The sequence below is a fragment of the Orbicella faveolata genome, unplaced genomic scaffold (assembly GCF_042242905.1).
Source record: "Orbicella faveolata isolate gen_17 unplaced genomic scaffold, um_ofav_v1 contig_1, whole genome shotgun sequence".
Lineage (NCBI taxonomy): Eukaryota > Metazoa > Cnidaria > Anthozoa > Scleractinia > Merulinidae > Orbicella > Orbicella faveolata.
In genome coordinates, this window is record NW_028301536.1 from 18,150,290 (window position 1) to 18,167,537 (window position 17,248).

A 17,248-nucleotide genomic window follows, 5' to 3' on the forward strand; every position below is an offset into this window, starting at 1 on the left:
GCCGTTGGCTATTTGCTTTTGATAATTTTTAGTGCTTCTAGATTTAATTGTCATTAATGCGTTCGTCTCCGGATCGCGCGGTCGAGCTCTGGCCCGGGACATTTTGTTGTGTTCTTTGGCAAGCCACTTTACTCTCACAGTGCCTCTCTCCACCCAGGTGTGCAAATGGGTACCAACAAATTTAATGCTGGGGGTAATCCTGCGATGGACTAGCATCCCATCCAAGGGGAGTAGAAATATTCCTAGTATAGTAGCTTCATGTTACAGAAAAGCATAATAGCACTCTTGGTAAAAGCTTTTTTGTAATAACTTCATATCGATGGAATCACTTAACTTTCACAAATTGCGTTAGAGCTGCTTCTCATTGGTTGTTGGAAAGGAAAAGGTGTGTTTTTCAACCAATCAGGAACAAGACCAAACCCAATCGTGACTTGTATGCCTGTTTTCCAGCGCTTTTTCGCGCTACAAAGGCAATCGTTACAGAGTACGTGGTAAAAGCCACACTATACCTGGAAGTGAGAGAGGATTCCAATATGTAAAACTTGCATACATAACCTAACACGTTATTTAGCCAGGGAGGTATGACGTTTTTACAGCTCTAGCGTTTCAAAAAACAGCTCATTTTGCGTACATGCCATGTTGTTCGTCTGGGATGAGTTGGGGTGTTTGTTAGACGTCACAGCAGACGGCTTCCATGATGCAGATAACCGATAAACAGGAACCAAAAACGGCGGTATTGCTAGAAGAAAGGGACCTCTTTCCAATCTGCTTTCAGATAAAGATTCGAAAGATATCTTATCGGAACGGAAAGAATTTTAACGCACATGGTATCAGTCAAGGCTTCTGCGCTATCCACAACAACATTAATTTTTGGAGCGTTCGAATGCATGGAAATTTCTCGTTTTGTTCTCGTTCTCGTGTATTCACAAAGTGTTTTACTGATGGCAGCAGACGGTTATTGTATCCAACGTGCCAGTAAAGTGCTTGTCTTAAGTCTACAAACTGTTCAGCTTCGAAGGTGTTTTTTTCTCCGTCACCATCTTGAGTTGTTGGTAGCCTTCCGGTCTTCCATCGCGGTTTCTCAAATATTCGAATACCTCAGTAAATCCTTCTCTCGAGTTTCCGGATTTTCGGGCCAAGAAAACACCCCCTGAATTAACAACTTAATCCCTTGTCAATTTAAAAAACGAAAAAAAGAAAACAAAAAACAAATGTCAACGCAGTGTTAGCATTGCTTCTCTGCTATAATAGCAAACACCACCAACAACAACCTGGAGGAACGCTCTCGTTTGCACAAGCCAATCTACTGATTACTCAAAATCTCTTTTTAAACCACCCAGGGAAACGCCGTAACTAGGGGACCCATCCATCTTCATAATACCCATCACTTCTTTTGACGTTTTACACCAGTTTGGTCAACCTTCAGTCTACAGCTCCATGATCCCTGTTTAAAAAATATGTCACGTGACGTCTCGACATGACTATGCAAAAGATTACGAGGAGGCATTTCCGAACACGCTGACCACACGTTTCTTTAGAAGTCACGTGCACGTCGTTGGACTCCTCAAAACGGCCACCCTGGGTACATAATTCGCCTTATTATTGACCATTAGTCGTTGTGGGGAGGTAGTGATGCAATATGACACCACACATAACTCACGATGGTACATACAGGTAGAAAACAATCTTAACAAGACTGTCACTATTCATTAAAATCAGAGGATCCTGAAATTATAAAAAAGCTAGGAAGACGTTTTTTTTTTTTTTTTTTTTTTCAGCAAAGCAAATAAGTAAAATTGGTAAAATATTGTAAATGATGTGTTCTCCAGGGTTCCTAATGATCATCAAGGTTATTGATATCGCTAGAGTAAAGTTGTGTTCGCAATTCAGCTTTGGAGCTGCTGTGATTAGCATCCCCCAAGCCTTGCTGATTATGAACAGGCTTCTTTCAAGTCTGTGCTGGCGTAGCTACACTTTCCCCGCATGTTGAATCTGTGAGCCAGGTTGCTGCTGCAAGCTGTTACGAGGCCTTGTTATGCATACGGGGTAAATGCATAAGGTAAGCGAGATTGCCGTTAAGTAACAAAAAGATATCGCGTAGTAATTCTATAAAAGGCACTTAATTATAAGAAAGACTGCAAACTTAAATTATGTGCCAAAAGTCTGGCATTTACTTGAAATCTAAATTCTTATCTGACAGTGGTATATCCGGGTCAATGATTTTTATAACCTTATTTCCGCTGCTTTCATTTTCACCGCCATAAATATATCACGTGCTTGAAAGCTGGTAAAGAAAAGCAGAGAGCGAATAAAACTATGGCCCCTTTGTTTGGCTCGCTAGTATCACTTCTGATTGTCAAGGAAGGAAACACAAATATGGTGATCCACAATTCGAATGTTTTTGCAGCAAAAGGTTTAAAAAACTATTTATACTAAAGCTACAGATTTCAACAAAGGTCTGTTTTGACCTGTTTTCTCTTACTCTTTCTAAGCTAAGGCTGTACTGTGTGCTGCTGTGTGATCCTATTGTTTTCTGTATATGTATTATTATTGTTTTTAGTTTTTCCATTTGTCTTTTTTGAATTCTTCGCTATTACAAAACCGGACCGGAAATTTTTCCTGCACATAGTTCGACTGCACTGCAGAGACTGAGGTTAGATGTCAGCCCACAGAAATATGCAGCAGGAAGCTTATAGAGAGTCACGTTAATTTCATTAGATAACGAACTTCCTATCTCTCAGACTATTTACAGTAATTATGCAAGAGATAGGGAATTTTTAGAGCTTTATGCTCGACCGCAACGCGGAGCGAAACAAAGCTATGATTGTCCGCTTCGCTTTCTGAAGTTGATTTTACCATTCTTCCGAACGGATGTGCTTCTCGAATAATCATTGCCGCAAAAAAAACTTGTTACTAGAAAGCCATTGAATTCTCAGTGTATGGAAGACGACACGCTTGTTATGAAAAAGAAGTGACATGCTAGCCTGCGGATTGGAAATGTGGCGCGAGTTATTAAGTACGATTTCCTTATTTATCAGACAATCTAGAAAAAAGTGAAAATCGGTAACTGGAGAACAAGAAATTATGGTATTATCAATATTTTAGCGATTGTGGCTCATATCGGATCATTTTGCGGCTTGCAATGACGTCTGATTCTCTAAAACAGGACTCAAGAACTTCTCGGAGGCTCAATTAAAATTAAAAGCAAAATTACAATACCGTTAATTTTTCAAAATATTATTTTTAACGAAGTCCTTCATTTTCAACTCTAAGAAGCAGAATGTCTTATCGAAAAACTGATAACTTGCGTTTGCCAGCAGTTGCTAGAGACTTCAGTTCCCTTCACCCTACCTCAATATCATCAAACTTCCTTTAAGAGTGAAAAGGTCTGCCCTAATGGCTTGTCTTGCGGGCAACTTGTAATGAACCATTTCCTGTTAATGGTTTATTAAACGGAAAAGTGACTCGCCAACTCGTCATTGTCCATCAACTTTTCTCACGCCGCCTTGTCAATATAACGGGAAGTGTCATTGTTGGAGCGAGCATCGCCTGATGTTATTCTTATCATGTTTATTTTTTCGTTTTTGCTTACAGGGTAAATTTTGTCCATTGAAACGCGACCCTTTACACCGTTTCTGACAAAAACGTTTTTATTCATTTCAAACGGTTCTTTGCTCGAAGTAAATTTTCAAGGTTCAAAGAATTCTACACTCACATGTGCTTTCTGCATCTGATCACGCCAAACCATTGTGTTGAAATCTTTTTTTGTACTTTGTTCCTTTTTGAGTCGATTTACAAACTCATGTTGAAATCCTCGTCCTCTCAGCCTCTTGTAATTGTTCACCTTCATTAGCAATGTCAAACTAACAGACACAATCAAAGAGACGAGAGGGAGATACGAGAATAAGGATTCGATTTTTCATTTGTTTTCGTTACAAATAACACCAAGAAATCACGGGTAAACCGGAAAACGGCAAGATGGTTTGAAGATCCTTGATCGAATTCCTTCGCTAGCTCACGAAAAATTTCTGCAAACAGACTGCTTTAGTTGAACATGTTTTGTTTGGAGCATAAAAATTCCGATGCAAATTCTGACGAGAAAAAGAGTACATACGTCTCCTTAACCCAAAATTACCAAACAAATGTACGCAAATGAGTCGACAGCGATTCATAGAAAAATTCACTAAATATCGACTTTGCCAACACGATGAACAACTTTAAAAAAATGGTGAGGATAAACTTTGCCCGTTGTCTGTTCTATGTGTAGTCTCCTAAACTCGTCTTTTGCCTGAACTCGGTAGAAGCGAAAGGTAATTAGGTACATCAATCAGCATGTTTGACCTCTATGAAGTTTAGGGTATCGTGAACTCGTGTCATGAATATGGATTTCTCAAAAACCGCAAAACACGATAACTTTAAGTAGTAAGTTCTAACTAACGTAGCAAAGTGCGCGCGTCCGTACGTTCTCCGCAGTATAATGAATGCAACATTAGCCATCATGTGATAGCTCTTTCTTGCTGGCTTAAATTTGACAGTTGCGATAGAAATTTCAACCACAATTAATCGGTTTATAAGTCAGGAATTTGTTTAGCCACCAGCCGCCCCAGTAGCAAAGGCCTAGGCAATAACTTAAGTTCCCAAATAATTTATCCAAAGTTACAAATCTTATTGAGCTCTTTGCGAAACAAAAGGATAAAACAACAACAACAAACATTCGCACTTCGTTTGGAATTAGCAATACTGCGAAAAGCGCCTCGCATTGGGCAAATCAACAGAATAAATAAAATACTCGAATATCCATCATCTAATTTAAGAATTAGAAACCTGGCTGGGTTTTCCAAGCGAAAAAGTTTGCGGATTTCGCGAAGAAAATCTTTATTGCCGAGCCACAGGGCCGCGATCTCAAGCCACATGCATTTAACAGAAAATATCAGCAAGTGGGCTGTGATAAATGTCTATAGAAACTTGATAGAGGGCTCGGTCCGGATGAGACAAAAATCACATCTCCTTAGAGCTCAATATGTAAAAGAAGCAAATCAATATTCTAAATAGGAAATCTCTGAGCGAAAAAAATTGACCCGAGTCACCCCGTGCCCGTCAAAACAAGAGTGATTCTTTCCGAGATTTAACCATGCTGTGCAGCGATACGAAGGATTCTTCAGTCCTTGAATATTGATATTACTACTTGTAGCTTAGCGCCGATGAAGCCCGATACTACAAGCACTGTGAATTCTAGCTTATCACTTATAAACCGTGCATTCGACGCTTAAAGAATATCGTTGTGTTGCGTTCACAATTTGTTTTGAGCGATACAAACTCCGTTGCGCGGGAGTTGAGTAACAGTTAAAGACGTGTATACGCTAACCATCAAACGCTGTAAACTGTACAAGAATTTTTAATTGTTTATCTCTGAGAAAATTCATGTACACAATTTTTCAGTTTGTGGAAATAGTGTCGAAGAATCCAATTGGGGAAAAATTGCACAGAAAAGCCACAAAATGGCTACCAGGAAAACGCTGTTCTAACTTTACTATCAAGTCGGCTACTTAGCCAATGTTATTGACAACAGAAGGTAAAAGGATTTAATTTTTCCCCAGAGAGCTTCGCATAATTATGCGCTGACTATCACAGTTATAAAACAGAAGGCCTTCTTTAAACAAATTTGATATTTACAAGGAGGGTATAAATAAGGCATATGTATTTGATAGACAAATTTCAATTTGAGAGCTCGATACGAACCCGCTTAGCTAAATTATAAATTAACCCGGGCCCCGCACTGTTATTGACACTTCAGACGGGATCTTTGGGTCTTCTTTGTCGCTGCCTACTTGCAATTTTCTGTCTTTTATAACATACACATATTTCAGAACATCCTTTAAGAGGTGCATAGCAAAGGAGGCAAGGTAGAAAGAATGAACAAGCCGCTAAGCACCCCCATCTACCGATGCAAGATTTACGAGGGGGACCGCAGGAGCACGGGTGTTCTGCCGCACTGCCTTCATTGAAGGAATCCTTTGAGCAGTGATACAACACTGCTTTGACCCCGCACATACAACTTGCGTAGTCGATTAACACGTCCACGTCCCGTTTACAGCAAAACAACTTGATATCGTCATCTTCATGATGTTTGCATTGGAGTACATTACCGCGACACATCGGTCGCGATTGCACCGGTGTTGCCGGCCCTGTGGGTCGCGGTTGTGAAGTTACAACTTGTGACGGTGGAGCGCGTAAAGTTCCTCCCGTGTGCCTCCTAACAAATGCGTTGAACGTCCTGTTAGTAGCGGGTGTCGATAAACGGAGTCGATTGTCACGATCCGCGACTAAGATGGGTTGGCGAGGTGTAGTAGCCGACGTTCGCTTGGTAGCGGCCGCGATAACACAGTAATCGGAGTGATATTCATCCTTCTTCGCTATCGTGTCAATTTTGCTAATAGTATTCTGTGGTCGTATGCGATGTTTTGAGTCGTTTTCCACGCTCCTTTTCTCCCAAACAATTGTCTTTTCCAGTGGGTTCTCGTGAAGAGTGACCGCTGTCTCTACCGCCATCAAACATTGATCCCCATTCAAATGGACGTCTCGTAAAACAATTTGGATTAATTTCGCCGGGATCAGGCGTCCTCGAAGTCACCCACATCCAGCGAATGAATTCCGAGCGCCATCATATGGCCACAGCGAGCGAGAGAACGACAGGCGATCTGAAAAATTAAACCCAAAGTACGTTGAGCAAATGAAAACCCTTGGGACTAAATGAACATGAATAAAGCTTTCATCAATTAACATTACGTTAATCAAAATACAGTTTATATATAGTATCAGAATGCTAGAGGTGAAGGCCATACAGCTGGAGTTCCCGCAGAAAAATAATATACAAGTTTTTCTCACCTACACCGAAGATAGAAAAGATTCAGTCGCCTAATTGAAAACTTGCACGATTGATTGTTCTCGAATGCCCAGAGAAATCGAACAAAAGTTCCGTGTTGCCAATGTACTGCCAGCACGCGCAGGAAATGAAGGAATTTTTCCGCCAGTAGTCCGGATTCTTACTGATCGAGACATTGGCCAGTAAACTTATCCATTCAGCCAGCAGATAATACCAACTCGCGTTACACTTCGGCTCGGCCCGCGTGGGTAAGCACAATTTTTCAACCCTGCTCGTAACGGCTCACGGCTTGCGAGCGATCGATGACAACGTTGTAGGACACGCGTGGAGCACTCGAATGAGTTGACAATGCAACGACTGCCTTGAGCCACAAAACGAGCTAATGCAATTCACCGCCCACGAACTAAAGCCATATCTGTGTTATTGTGATTTGTGACGTCACTAACACGCCCCTTCGCTGGATTTGCTTCGCTTGATATTTACGTTTTCCTCGTTCGCGTTGTGCGTGGTAAGGAAAAACGGTCAAAACGACAACCCGTGTACCTTAGGATTACTCTAAACCTTCGACTGATGTATAGCTAATACCGATCGCGAAATTTTCCACGTTCGCAGTGCAGTCTGTTTATCTGTTTATTAAAACGCCATATTGCTTGCTGAAGACAGTCTCTCTCAATGTGACTTCCGGTTTCATTCTGGTCAGAACAAAGGCTGCAGACAAAGGGTTTGTTCGTGTGTCTTTAGATTTACATAATGAACATACTAAACATATTCTGCAAATTGCTTAAAAATCCAGAGAGGTTTATCATGTCTTGCCTGCGAGCTGGTTCAGTTGAGTCTTGTACCGGTTTTCGTCGATTTTTGCGTTTCTTTTTAGGGTTCTCAGTTAACAACGCGTTTTCCTTTCAGCTGTCAACTTTTTGAAAACATTTTTCTTGCATTAATTTTGCGATCAAGTTTGACGGCGACAGGAGGTTGGATGTTTGTATTTCTTTCTTTACTTTGTACGTGCGGTAAGAGAAACTACAGGACTGGATCTAGCCTTTAAGACACTTGATATGGATGTAATTGATGACCCACGTTTGGGGGGGTTCCAGTCGCCCTTAATGAACATCAACCACTATGCCATCAAAACCCTTCACTTCCGATGTTAGTTTCCGATTTGTGTGATGGGATTTAAGCTGACAACTGTGTCTGTCGAGAAACCAGCAAGCACTCGAGAAAAGCGACTGCGAAATTAGAAAAATCCAATATGTCAACTTTCAATAGATTTAATCATCTGGTGGAGCGCTTTCAAGTCAGGCGCATGCAGATGAGAACAGACCGTCATTTCAAGTCCGGTAACCCAACACTTGAAAGTGGCGTATTGGCCTGGAGGGGTGTATGAATATTAGATGCCTTGAGATCTGCTCTAAGGCTAGCGTTTGGGAAAGCAACTAAGCCTTTACAATCCTTCTTTCCTTGACTTGGGAAAGAGAAAAAGGAATTTTGTTTAGGAAATGTCCAGTTATTTACCAACATTTTCAAACAACCAAAGAAAACGATATTGCTTGACTTTCACAACTGAAAAAGAACAATATACACATTTGCATCTCCATAAACAATATAGTTTCCGGTCGTCAGCTTTCTCGCTTTTTTCCAGTACGTTCTTCGAGATATTTACTTTCGATCAGGTTAGAGCCTAATGCAATTTTCTAAACGTGATCGTAGACTTCTTAAACAGATTTTGCTTCAACCGGGCCGATCTCTTTTCTAAAACTGCCGAAAAACCGAGTCCTTTGCACTTCAAAAGGAACCGAAAGTGCCAAAATGTAATTATGGCTCAAGAAGAGTGTCCGCGTCTTTGTTAGGGGTTTCCTGCTTTGTCCATAGGTCTATTTTCCTTCAAAACAAACACCTGCTTAGGGGTTCGTGACGTTGAATTAACGCCAGCAATCTCGTTGCCAATTATTTTGCGTCTCCGCGAAGCTGAGCTGCGAAGGAATGCCACTGTGTGTACACAAGCAAATTAAATTCAGGCGACCAAATGCGACAGAACTTGATTCAGCAAACATGGGGGGCTTTTATGAATCAACTGGGATGACAGTTTGGATGAATCGTAATTTCAGAGCCGCGGGGAGCGTAAAATAATAATTGCTTGTGCGTGATACACTAAGCGCCCGACCAAATAACATGCAAATTTTATTTTCGTTATTTGTGGGTACACAGGGTACCCAGACTATGGTAACAACTTTCTCTGGAGAACGAACAGACAGAGAAATTGGTGATAAAAAAGATAAACTGTAGGCTTTCCCTACCGACGTGAAGATTTCATTAAAGCCGATTCTCGCGTGTTTTCTCATACTCATTTCAATATCTTTCACCATTTACGATACTTATCGTTTCTTTTACTGCAAATGAAAGTCGAAATGAAAGAATTTTGGAATCAGTGGGAAGCATACGCCACTGATAGAGCCACTTGGTACTTTTGTTGTTCGCCTTCAATAAGAAAAACACAACTGTACGAGATATATTTCTTATTTAGATAGATATCATAGTTATACAGGCTAGTCATACGAATATCCTGTGAAATGTTCCTCTTCTTGTAAATCAAAGGTGATACCTGGCTTATGCACGACCCAGAGCACAAATACCAGGTGCGTATTCAATAACCCAGTGAATTAATCCTAATTTTCTATTGGAAGACTCGTGCACGATAAAGAACCAAATAGACATTGAGCTCTATTGAGACCATCATTAAACCAACCTGCCAATTTGCCTGTCTCAGTTTCTTACGTTGAAAGAGTAGAAGTGTCTTGGGCTTGTTTGGAAGATTTTTTTTCCTTATTTAACCTTTTATTCTTATTTAACCTTTTATTCTAGAGAGATAACACTCTTTAAGGATCTGTAGAGGTCGATTTACATGTATAATTTAAGTCGATGACATTAAAACTTGCCAGACTGAAAAATACTATGATCTATTGTAACTGCATGACTACAGCCAGTTGTCTCAAAATGTTGTTTGACATAGCTCAGAAGAACCCGTTGAAGGAAAAACAAATTGGATTGAAAAAGACATGAATAGGGTTATGATAAGTGAGCACTGAAATATCTAATCCGAGATCCGTGAAGCCAGAACAAAATTAAAAGCGATCGTGTAGGGTAATACAGATTGAACTCAAAATCTTTGCAAAGCCAGTATACAACTAGGCAGTTAATTTCATTCATATCAACACAAAGTGGAAGCTTATTGACGAGGAGATAAGTGGCATAAAACATCCGATAAAACAAGTGTTTATAGGAAGTAGACAAGGCATGGACAATTTTCTTAACACGACGACGTAAGGCCAGGAAATAAGCAATTTTTTGTCTTTTTTAATACACCACAGACGTTTTCATAGCACGTCTTAATTAGTTGATATAAAGGATTTATTTTATCAAGTTACTTATTTGTGTACTGCCGTTTTCGATCCTTCCGGATTTTCAAGTTCTTAAAATTTTTTTCAGCGATTAAAGTTTATAGAATGTTCCATGGTATGAAACATGATCAAGTAACATGCAGAAGACGTGCCCTTGTAGTTTAGTGGATCAGGCGTTACGTAATGCAAAGACGACTTAAGATGAGAGGTTAAAGTTCTTTTTCTCTTCTCTTGTTCTCACTGATCTCTGCTTCTAATGAGTTCTCTCAGCATTGCGCATGGCTGTGTCGACGATCAGTCTGTCGTTCAAGCCGCTGAAGGACTTGTCTCGCTGCCGCAGAATTCTTACTTTTTGCCACTAACTTGAGTTAGGAAATATTCTTTCATGGTCTTGATTTCTGTTAAGGTCTCGTGAGTTTAACAACAGTAAAACCTCCACAACTCAGTACATCTAGATCTCAGTAGAAGTTAAAGCAGTTTGAGTCAAACGAAAATCGTTTCCGTGACTTTGATTGTCTCAAAGGCATTGCCAGTCAAGTAATCGCCTCATTTAGAAGTTAAAAGACTAAGGGTCTTATCACAGTTAAGAACAGATGTCGAGTACCAGATTTGTACTGGCTTTGTAACACAAACACCGGCGGCATATTGGATTATCAAACACAGGAGATTTATCGCAACGATATTCACCGCAACCCAAGAGCAAAACTTAAACAAATTCCTTTGGCTCTAAAACATCTTGTTCACGCAAGGGAATTTGTGTAACGTCTACCGAATCGAGTGATGATTCTGTATTCCTTGTTCGTACGTTTGTCAGAGCTTGTTAAGGTGGCACTCCAAGACACTACAGCTTTCTCAGTGATCATACTCAATGTGTCCTCATTAAGTACTCGAGATATTTGCTTTGCTCTTTTTTTCTAGTACCGACTTTAAACAAACACCGAATTGCGCATGGCACGCCCTGATTTCTCGAGCAAAGTATCCGTAAAATTGAATTATGTCAGTCAAAAACAGCTACGAACAAGAAATCAACGACGTACAGCCAAGGCAGGGCTTTTGTTAAGAAACAGCCAGTCAGATAGACTTATGTAATCGACATTAAAATATTGCCGGACTTACAGGTGTGGTTAACAAGTCGTCAAGTAATTATAAATAAGTCCAAACTGTCTCTGGTTGAACCTTTTATGACTGACAGACTGTAGCCCGTGGAACTGAAGTAAACAAATGAACAACCAAAGTGAACACAAGCAGTTCCTTGCTTATCTTTTTTATTTTTGTAAAAGAGTGATGCCAAATCCGCACGCATGTTTTTACCTGCGGTGCTAAACTATGACAACAACCTTATTTCCACTCGTATATTGTAAATTAACGTTGTTCAACAGCCAAAGTACATTTTTTCAGTCATAGTTAATTACTTTTGGTTTGTCAGTTCAGCAGTTGCAAGCTTCTGTTGTGGATCTCCTTACCTCTATCTGTCTGTTGTTTTTTTATCAGTTGTCTGTCTAAGTGTTTTGTCCTGATATTTATTTGTTTGTGTGTGTGCTTTTTTAGTAGCTTAGTAGTTAAATTCAATCTCTGAATATATAGACTTTTCTCTAACTGATTGTTCTTTTGTTTATTAATGTTTTTAATTCATTTCAGTTGTCTTCAGTCCTGCAAACTGCGAACTGTCTGGCTGAAGTTTTTGGCCTATTCCCGTGTCTCTTTATCACATTGTGACCCTGTCAGTAATATAATCAGAGCTGGCTATCATACAGTCTAATATATGGGCGTCGATATAAACCTCGTTTCTGTAGAGTAACTTCTTTTCCTATTTTGCTGGTTTGTCTGATTGTTTGTTTGTTTGTTTAGCTGTTTTGTTAGCTCAGGTCTGATATCCATGCTGTCCGATTTTACACTTTATTTTGCAGTTGCTAAAAACTGCGTTGATCCCTCTAGCTCTGGATTATGTCTGATACAATTTACATGCATATTTAGTTTTTAAACTTTATTGTGTTTATCTATTTCCTTGACTCCTCCTGTCTGATGTCTCCCAGATCTACCTGTTTTACGTATCTTTGTTTGTTTACATGTCTTCTCTAGCTTCAACGTTTCTCTTATATTCAGAGACAGCTCTACAGCGCCTTGCATTATATAACTAAAAGTTGCAGTCATTTTTATTTTCCTTTGCACTTTGATTTCTTTACCAAGATGAGCTACCTGGCCCACTCGTTTCTGCAGCTGGAGAACTCACAGTACCCAGCAAATATCCCAACCCCAAAATATGCACAGATTGTACCCTCTAATGTTCACTAAGGCTTGAAAAAGTCCACTTGGAAATGTTAAGCGACTCAGCGTTGAAGGAAGGAAACGCCGAGAAGCCTATACTTGGGTTACGTTATTAGTGAATATAACCCAGGAGAATCATAAATTTCAGAAACAATGGGAAGTAAAACATCGAAGTGGCTTGAGCAAGAACTAGTCTGCGCATCTCACTAACTGCCTCTGCGCTTTGCTTCTCTCGCATTCTATCGAGGTCTCTCGGTTACAGTGTATATTAAATTGTAATAGTTCAAGAGACTAGATCATAGTCTCTCGTGTGGTTTAAACATCAGTCAAACTAGAAGTAGTCCAAGCTTTTGTAACTTGAAAAAATCCATCCCTGGAAAACACTCGGCCTCTCCGACTGCTTTGGGCACTGGCGAGCTCACTTAGTCCGTTTGAACTCTATAACAGGCAAACAAGTCTTTCAAACCGGATGAAGCTCAGTCAAAAATACCCGTCCGAAACAATTAAGAAAGGCCGTTATAACTCACTAGAATGCCATGAATATGGTCTAATCTAGCCTGGACGAGATTTAAACTGTCATAACTTGACTTCTGTCTGTCCGATTAAAAACAAGTTTGAGTGTATTTCTATGGGAAAATGAGGTCTTCGTTACTTAGATATACGCTCAGTCAATTACTATAGCTCTGTAAAATTATCTTTGTGAAGGAATACGCAATAATTCAGTGGCACTCAGATAAAGCAGTTGACGCAAGAACATGTATTCCGTGGGCCCAAGACTGGTCGGCCTACTTAAACAGTCTAAAAGGGGAAAGGAGCTAAAAGACTGCCAGCGCATCTTATACGACTATATAGATGACAAATTGATAAGAAACCATCTTGGCCACTAAGCCATGGCTAAAAGACGTTCAGTGAAAAATGACAGCGTACACTGCTCTGTTTCGAAGACGGTGGAACGTTTTAGGGTGTGGACGAGTTCAGGAACATGTACAACGATTGCCTCCTTACAAAACGTTTAAAATGATGAAAGACAGATGTAGAACACTGGCGTCTACAAGTAGCGTTAAAGGCGTATCTGTCCTTAAAGTGCACTTAACATCGCCTGAGAATTTGCTGAAAGCTTTGTAAGTTGATCTTATTATCAATTACCTGAAAATATCTATAGGACTGTACTAAGAATTGTATCGCTTTGACTTTTGACTGGAATGGAGTTTCAACTACTCCTTCTGCTTTCGTAAACATTGCGAGGGTCTGTTGAAAAGGTTCATCCTGCTTGGACGGTTTTCGAGATCTAAACAGATTTGTGGTTTCCATGCTGCACTCACTCATGATTTTGATGTAGCCAATGGACACGGCGACATTCCATTCTACTGCATAGCTGAGCAAATCATTTCCACGAAAAGGGGCCATTCCAAAGCAACACACATTACTTATTAGTTTTGTCGGCAACTCAAATTAATTGTTATCTCTCGCTGATAGATAGTTTTATCAAATAATCAGTTAGAGTAATGTTTAGCTGGCAAAAGAATTGAATCAGTATAAACAGTGACAAGCAATTTTCTAAACTTACTGAATAAATGAGGCGGTATAACTTCTTTAACTACTAAAATATCGTCCGCAATTCCTTTCTCTACTGCCATAATTAACTTCCCTTTCACACCTAAAGCGAATTTTGTCAGTCGACTTTTTTTCTTTATCAGCCAGCGTGTTCAGCTACAAAAACGAAAGTACTATAATTGCCAATACAGTTTAGCAATTAGTCATAAACTGATGATGATTGATGGAATCAACGGAGACAGAACTGTCGAGTAGAGACACTAGAGTACGTCTCAATATCGGTCAGTAACAAAATTAGTTACTGTTTCGACTCTGCTAGATATTTCCGTCGGACGGAAGAAGTTCACATTTCTGAGACATTTCAGTCGGAAGGGTTAGCATGCTAACTTAATCGATCCAACCTGAAACAGTACGAAAGAGTCTACGAACTGTTTAGGCGTTTTCCAGGCTTGAGCGGGTGCAGTTTCCTAAGTATACATGCATGCATGTGGCCAAGCTTCTAACTCTTTGATGGTACAATGTAACTTCTTCACGATTAATGACCGAAAACGTTTCAAAACGGTTGGACTAGCTACTGGAAGCCTACTGTATCTTTACAATGGCTCGCCTTCTTAGAATCAAAGGATTAAGGCAATGCTTGTATGCATGGTACTCTGAGTAGGTAATCCATTCCTCTGTATGTCCATTGTACGTCGACACCGGCGAAAAAGTCTGTCCTATCATCAGCAAAGGTATTAAATTCATGTAAATCCCGCTAGTGATTGTGTTGAAAGTCGACCCAAGGGCAAAAGTTGATTCGACACAGGGTTTCTTTCTGCTATACAGCTCAAGTATTCTTTCTTTGTTTTCGAAGAATGAAAATATCTCTTTTCTGACTGATGACACCTATGTGTTTTTATTCGCTTTTAAAGCCTCGCATTTTGTTTCGTTCACGAAGCAACACTCCCTGGCTCTCCGGCTTCACCGGGGATAGCTCAGTTTAGTGACGCGAATTTAGCTGCTGCTTCTGAACTTTTTCCGGCTGCATCTTATGCAACCTCTATTCTTTCATCAAAGTTGGTAAAATGTGCGTCTGCCCTGCATGCGTGATCTGTGATTAACGTTTTCATCATTACTGCCACCCAATAAGCAAAATCTGTTACATGGTTATGGACTTTGGGTCTCACAAAACCGACCAAACGACACCAGATTTCCGCTCTTTCGCGTCTACGAAGATCAGTTGCGCTTTCTTTGCAGCTTTGGTCAAAGTAGTGCATAAATTTCACGGTTAAAAAAAGATAAGGACTTCGATAACTTACCTTGCGTAAGTCTTGCTTGGTTGTTTATCTGGGTACTGTAATATAAAGTGGCTACGCTCCTTTCTGCAAGCAGTTAGAAAACTTTACAGAAGGCTTTTGGACTAGTGCAGTCTTCCGTTCGTTCGCAGTGATTAACCCACGACAACTCGCACAATACTTGATCGATTCATTGGTTGCCTAATTATGACATAAAAAGTTAGGAGACTTTTGTTTCAGCGAGTTAGGACCTTCGCCACAAAGAGCCCTATTCGACCGGAAGTTCGGTGAACAAAGACAAGCCGTGTACTGAGAGGCGGACTTTTCCCGCGCATTAATCACGCAAATTATCTGTGAACGAAGTTTAGCCAGGATGCACCTTAACCGGTGTCTAAAAATACCATATAGTCAAAGTTTTTCCATGCGTATCTGATGACGAAAAACATTGCCTTAAAAAACTAACCTTGTAGGTGCTGTGTGCTTAAAGTAAATTAGCTATCATTAGATCTTAAACGGGTAAACAACTCAGCTTTCCGAACGAGTTTTGAAAGTAATCAGGTGTGGTGCAAACGCAGCTCGTCTCGACTCTAAAGGAGAAGGGAGACATTAGAAAATGCGTGTTTAATGTTTAGCAGACTTCGTAGTCTTGCGCCCAATTTAGGGTTTATCGTAGTTAAATCTTTATGGATGCATTTCCATAACTCCAATTAAAAGGCTCAGGTATTGTCTTTTCGAGACTATCAAGTAAATGAATTCAAGGCATTTCCTGTTAGATGGCGAGTATTAGTGCAAATTATATTTGTAATTATAGAACCAGAAAACCTTTTGGCGTTTTGTCAAAAGCGAAGCACTATCATTTTGCCTTCAACAAAGTTCCAGTGTGACGTGCATTCGTTGTCCATGTTCATATCCTTTACAAAACCAAGTATATACCTTAACCATGAACCAGACCTCCCACTACATATTCACTAGCTAACTTGCATTTGCCATTGTTTTGAGAACAAAACAAACTCGAGTTTCCTGTTTTTCTTACTTTCTTTGTCCCGTTTCCTGTTTATCTTACTGGCAAGACTTTACGCTCTACAGAGATTACTGACTTAACGGTTCCTCAACATGATTGAAAATTTCTGCGAGTTAATAATAACCCTTTGTTTTTTTTTTATCTGTTGGGAAACAAAATTCGCTCATCCAAGTCCATTAATTTGATCAAAAGTTTCCCTTATTCGTAATTAAAAATCACGTGACCATACATGAAAATTGCCCAACAAGCAATTGCTTCAACATTAAATCAATATTTGCAGTAGTTGAAATCTTGCTCACTTCTTTGAGAACCAAGAATTATTGCAAAAAATTTTATAGCCAGTTATGATGAGCCAGTTATTATTAGTATGAGCATTTTTTCTGATCAAAACTCCGGACCTGGCAAGGGTGAATATTTCGTTCAACCCCTGTTAATTAATTGGGAGGTGTCAGAGAGATGGAGGGCGGTTCAACCTTGTTATACGAGACTTATAAGAGACAGAGACATGCCAAAATCTTAAAGAATGCACTGAAATTGTATTCAAGTCATTTGACAATTGAGAGAGTAATTAAATTTTCCCTTTGCTACTGTTGAAATTGGCAAAAACGTAACACGACAACAATTTAGCTAATTTTTTTCGTGGCGTACCTGTAAACTAGCTTTTTACAGGGGCACCCAACGACCGTTTTCTCTCTAATGCTGTTAGATGCTGTTTTAGGCTTTCTGGAGTACTTTTAAAGCTGTGTAGGTTAATTTTAGGTTGCACTAAAAAAATTTTATCTGTTCGGATATTCTAGGGGAAAATGAGTATTCTCGAATTTATTAGGGCTTTTTTGTCCATTTCCCGAAAACCTTA

The 17,248-nt window shown here is 39.8% G+C and overlaps 1 protein-coding gene across 3 annotated transcripts; it reads right to left on the reverse strand.

Annotated features, from left to right (window-relative positions):
• Positions 1-5,377: 5,377 nt before the first annotated feature.
• Positions 5,378-15,698, reverse strand: LOC110045725 (uncharacterized). Of its 3 annotated transcripts, none has more exons than XM_020751347.2 (2): positions 15,396-15,698; positions 5,378-6,698 (listed from the first exon to the last, which is right to left on the reverse strand). In XM_020751347.2, exon 2 carries the CDS (start codon positions 6,547-6,549, stop codon positions 5,791-5,793), a length of 759 nt encoding a protein of 252 aa, XP_020607006.1. In that variant the 5' UTR covers positions 6,550-6,698; positions 15,396-15,698; the 3' UTR covers positions 5,378-5,790. The 3 variants fall into 3 exon arrangements, with proteins under 3 accessions (XP_020607006.1, XP_089149452.1, XP_020607005.1); XM_089293326.1 differs by lacking the exon at positions 15,396-15,698 and adding an exon at positions 9,627-9,647; XM_020751346.2 differs by lacking the exon at positions 15,396-15,698 and adding an exon at positions 6,886-8,179.
• Positions 15,699-17,248: the final 1,550 nt, after the last annotated feature.

Bases quoted from the DNA above. Each gene is read 5' to 3' on its own strand.
- LOC110045725 (XM_020751347.2), bottom strand. From the start codon at position 6,549: ATGGCGGTAGAGACAGCGGTCACTCTTCACGAGAACCCACTGGAAAAG.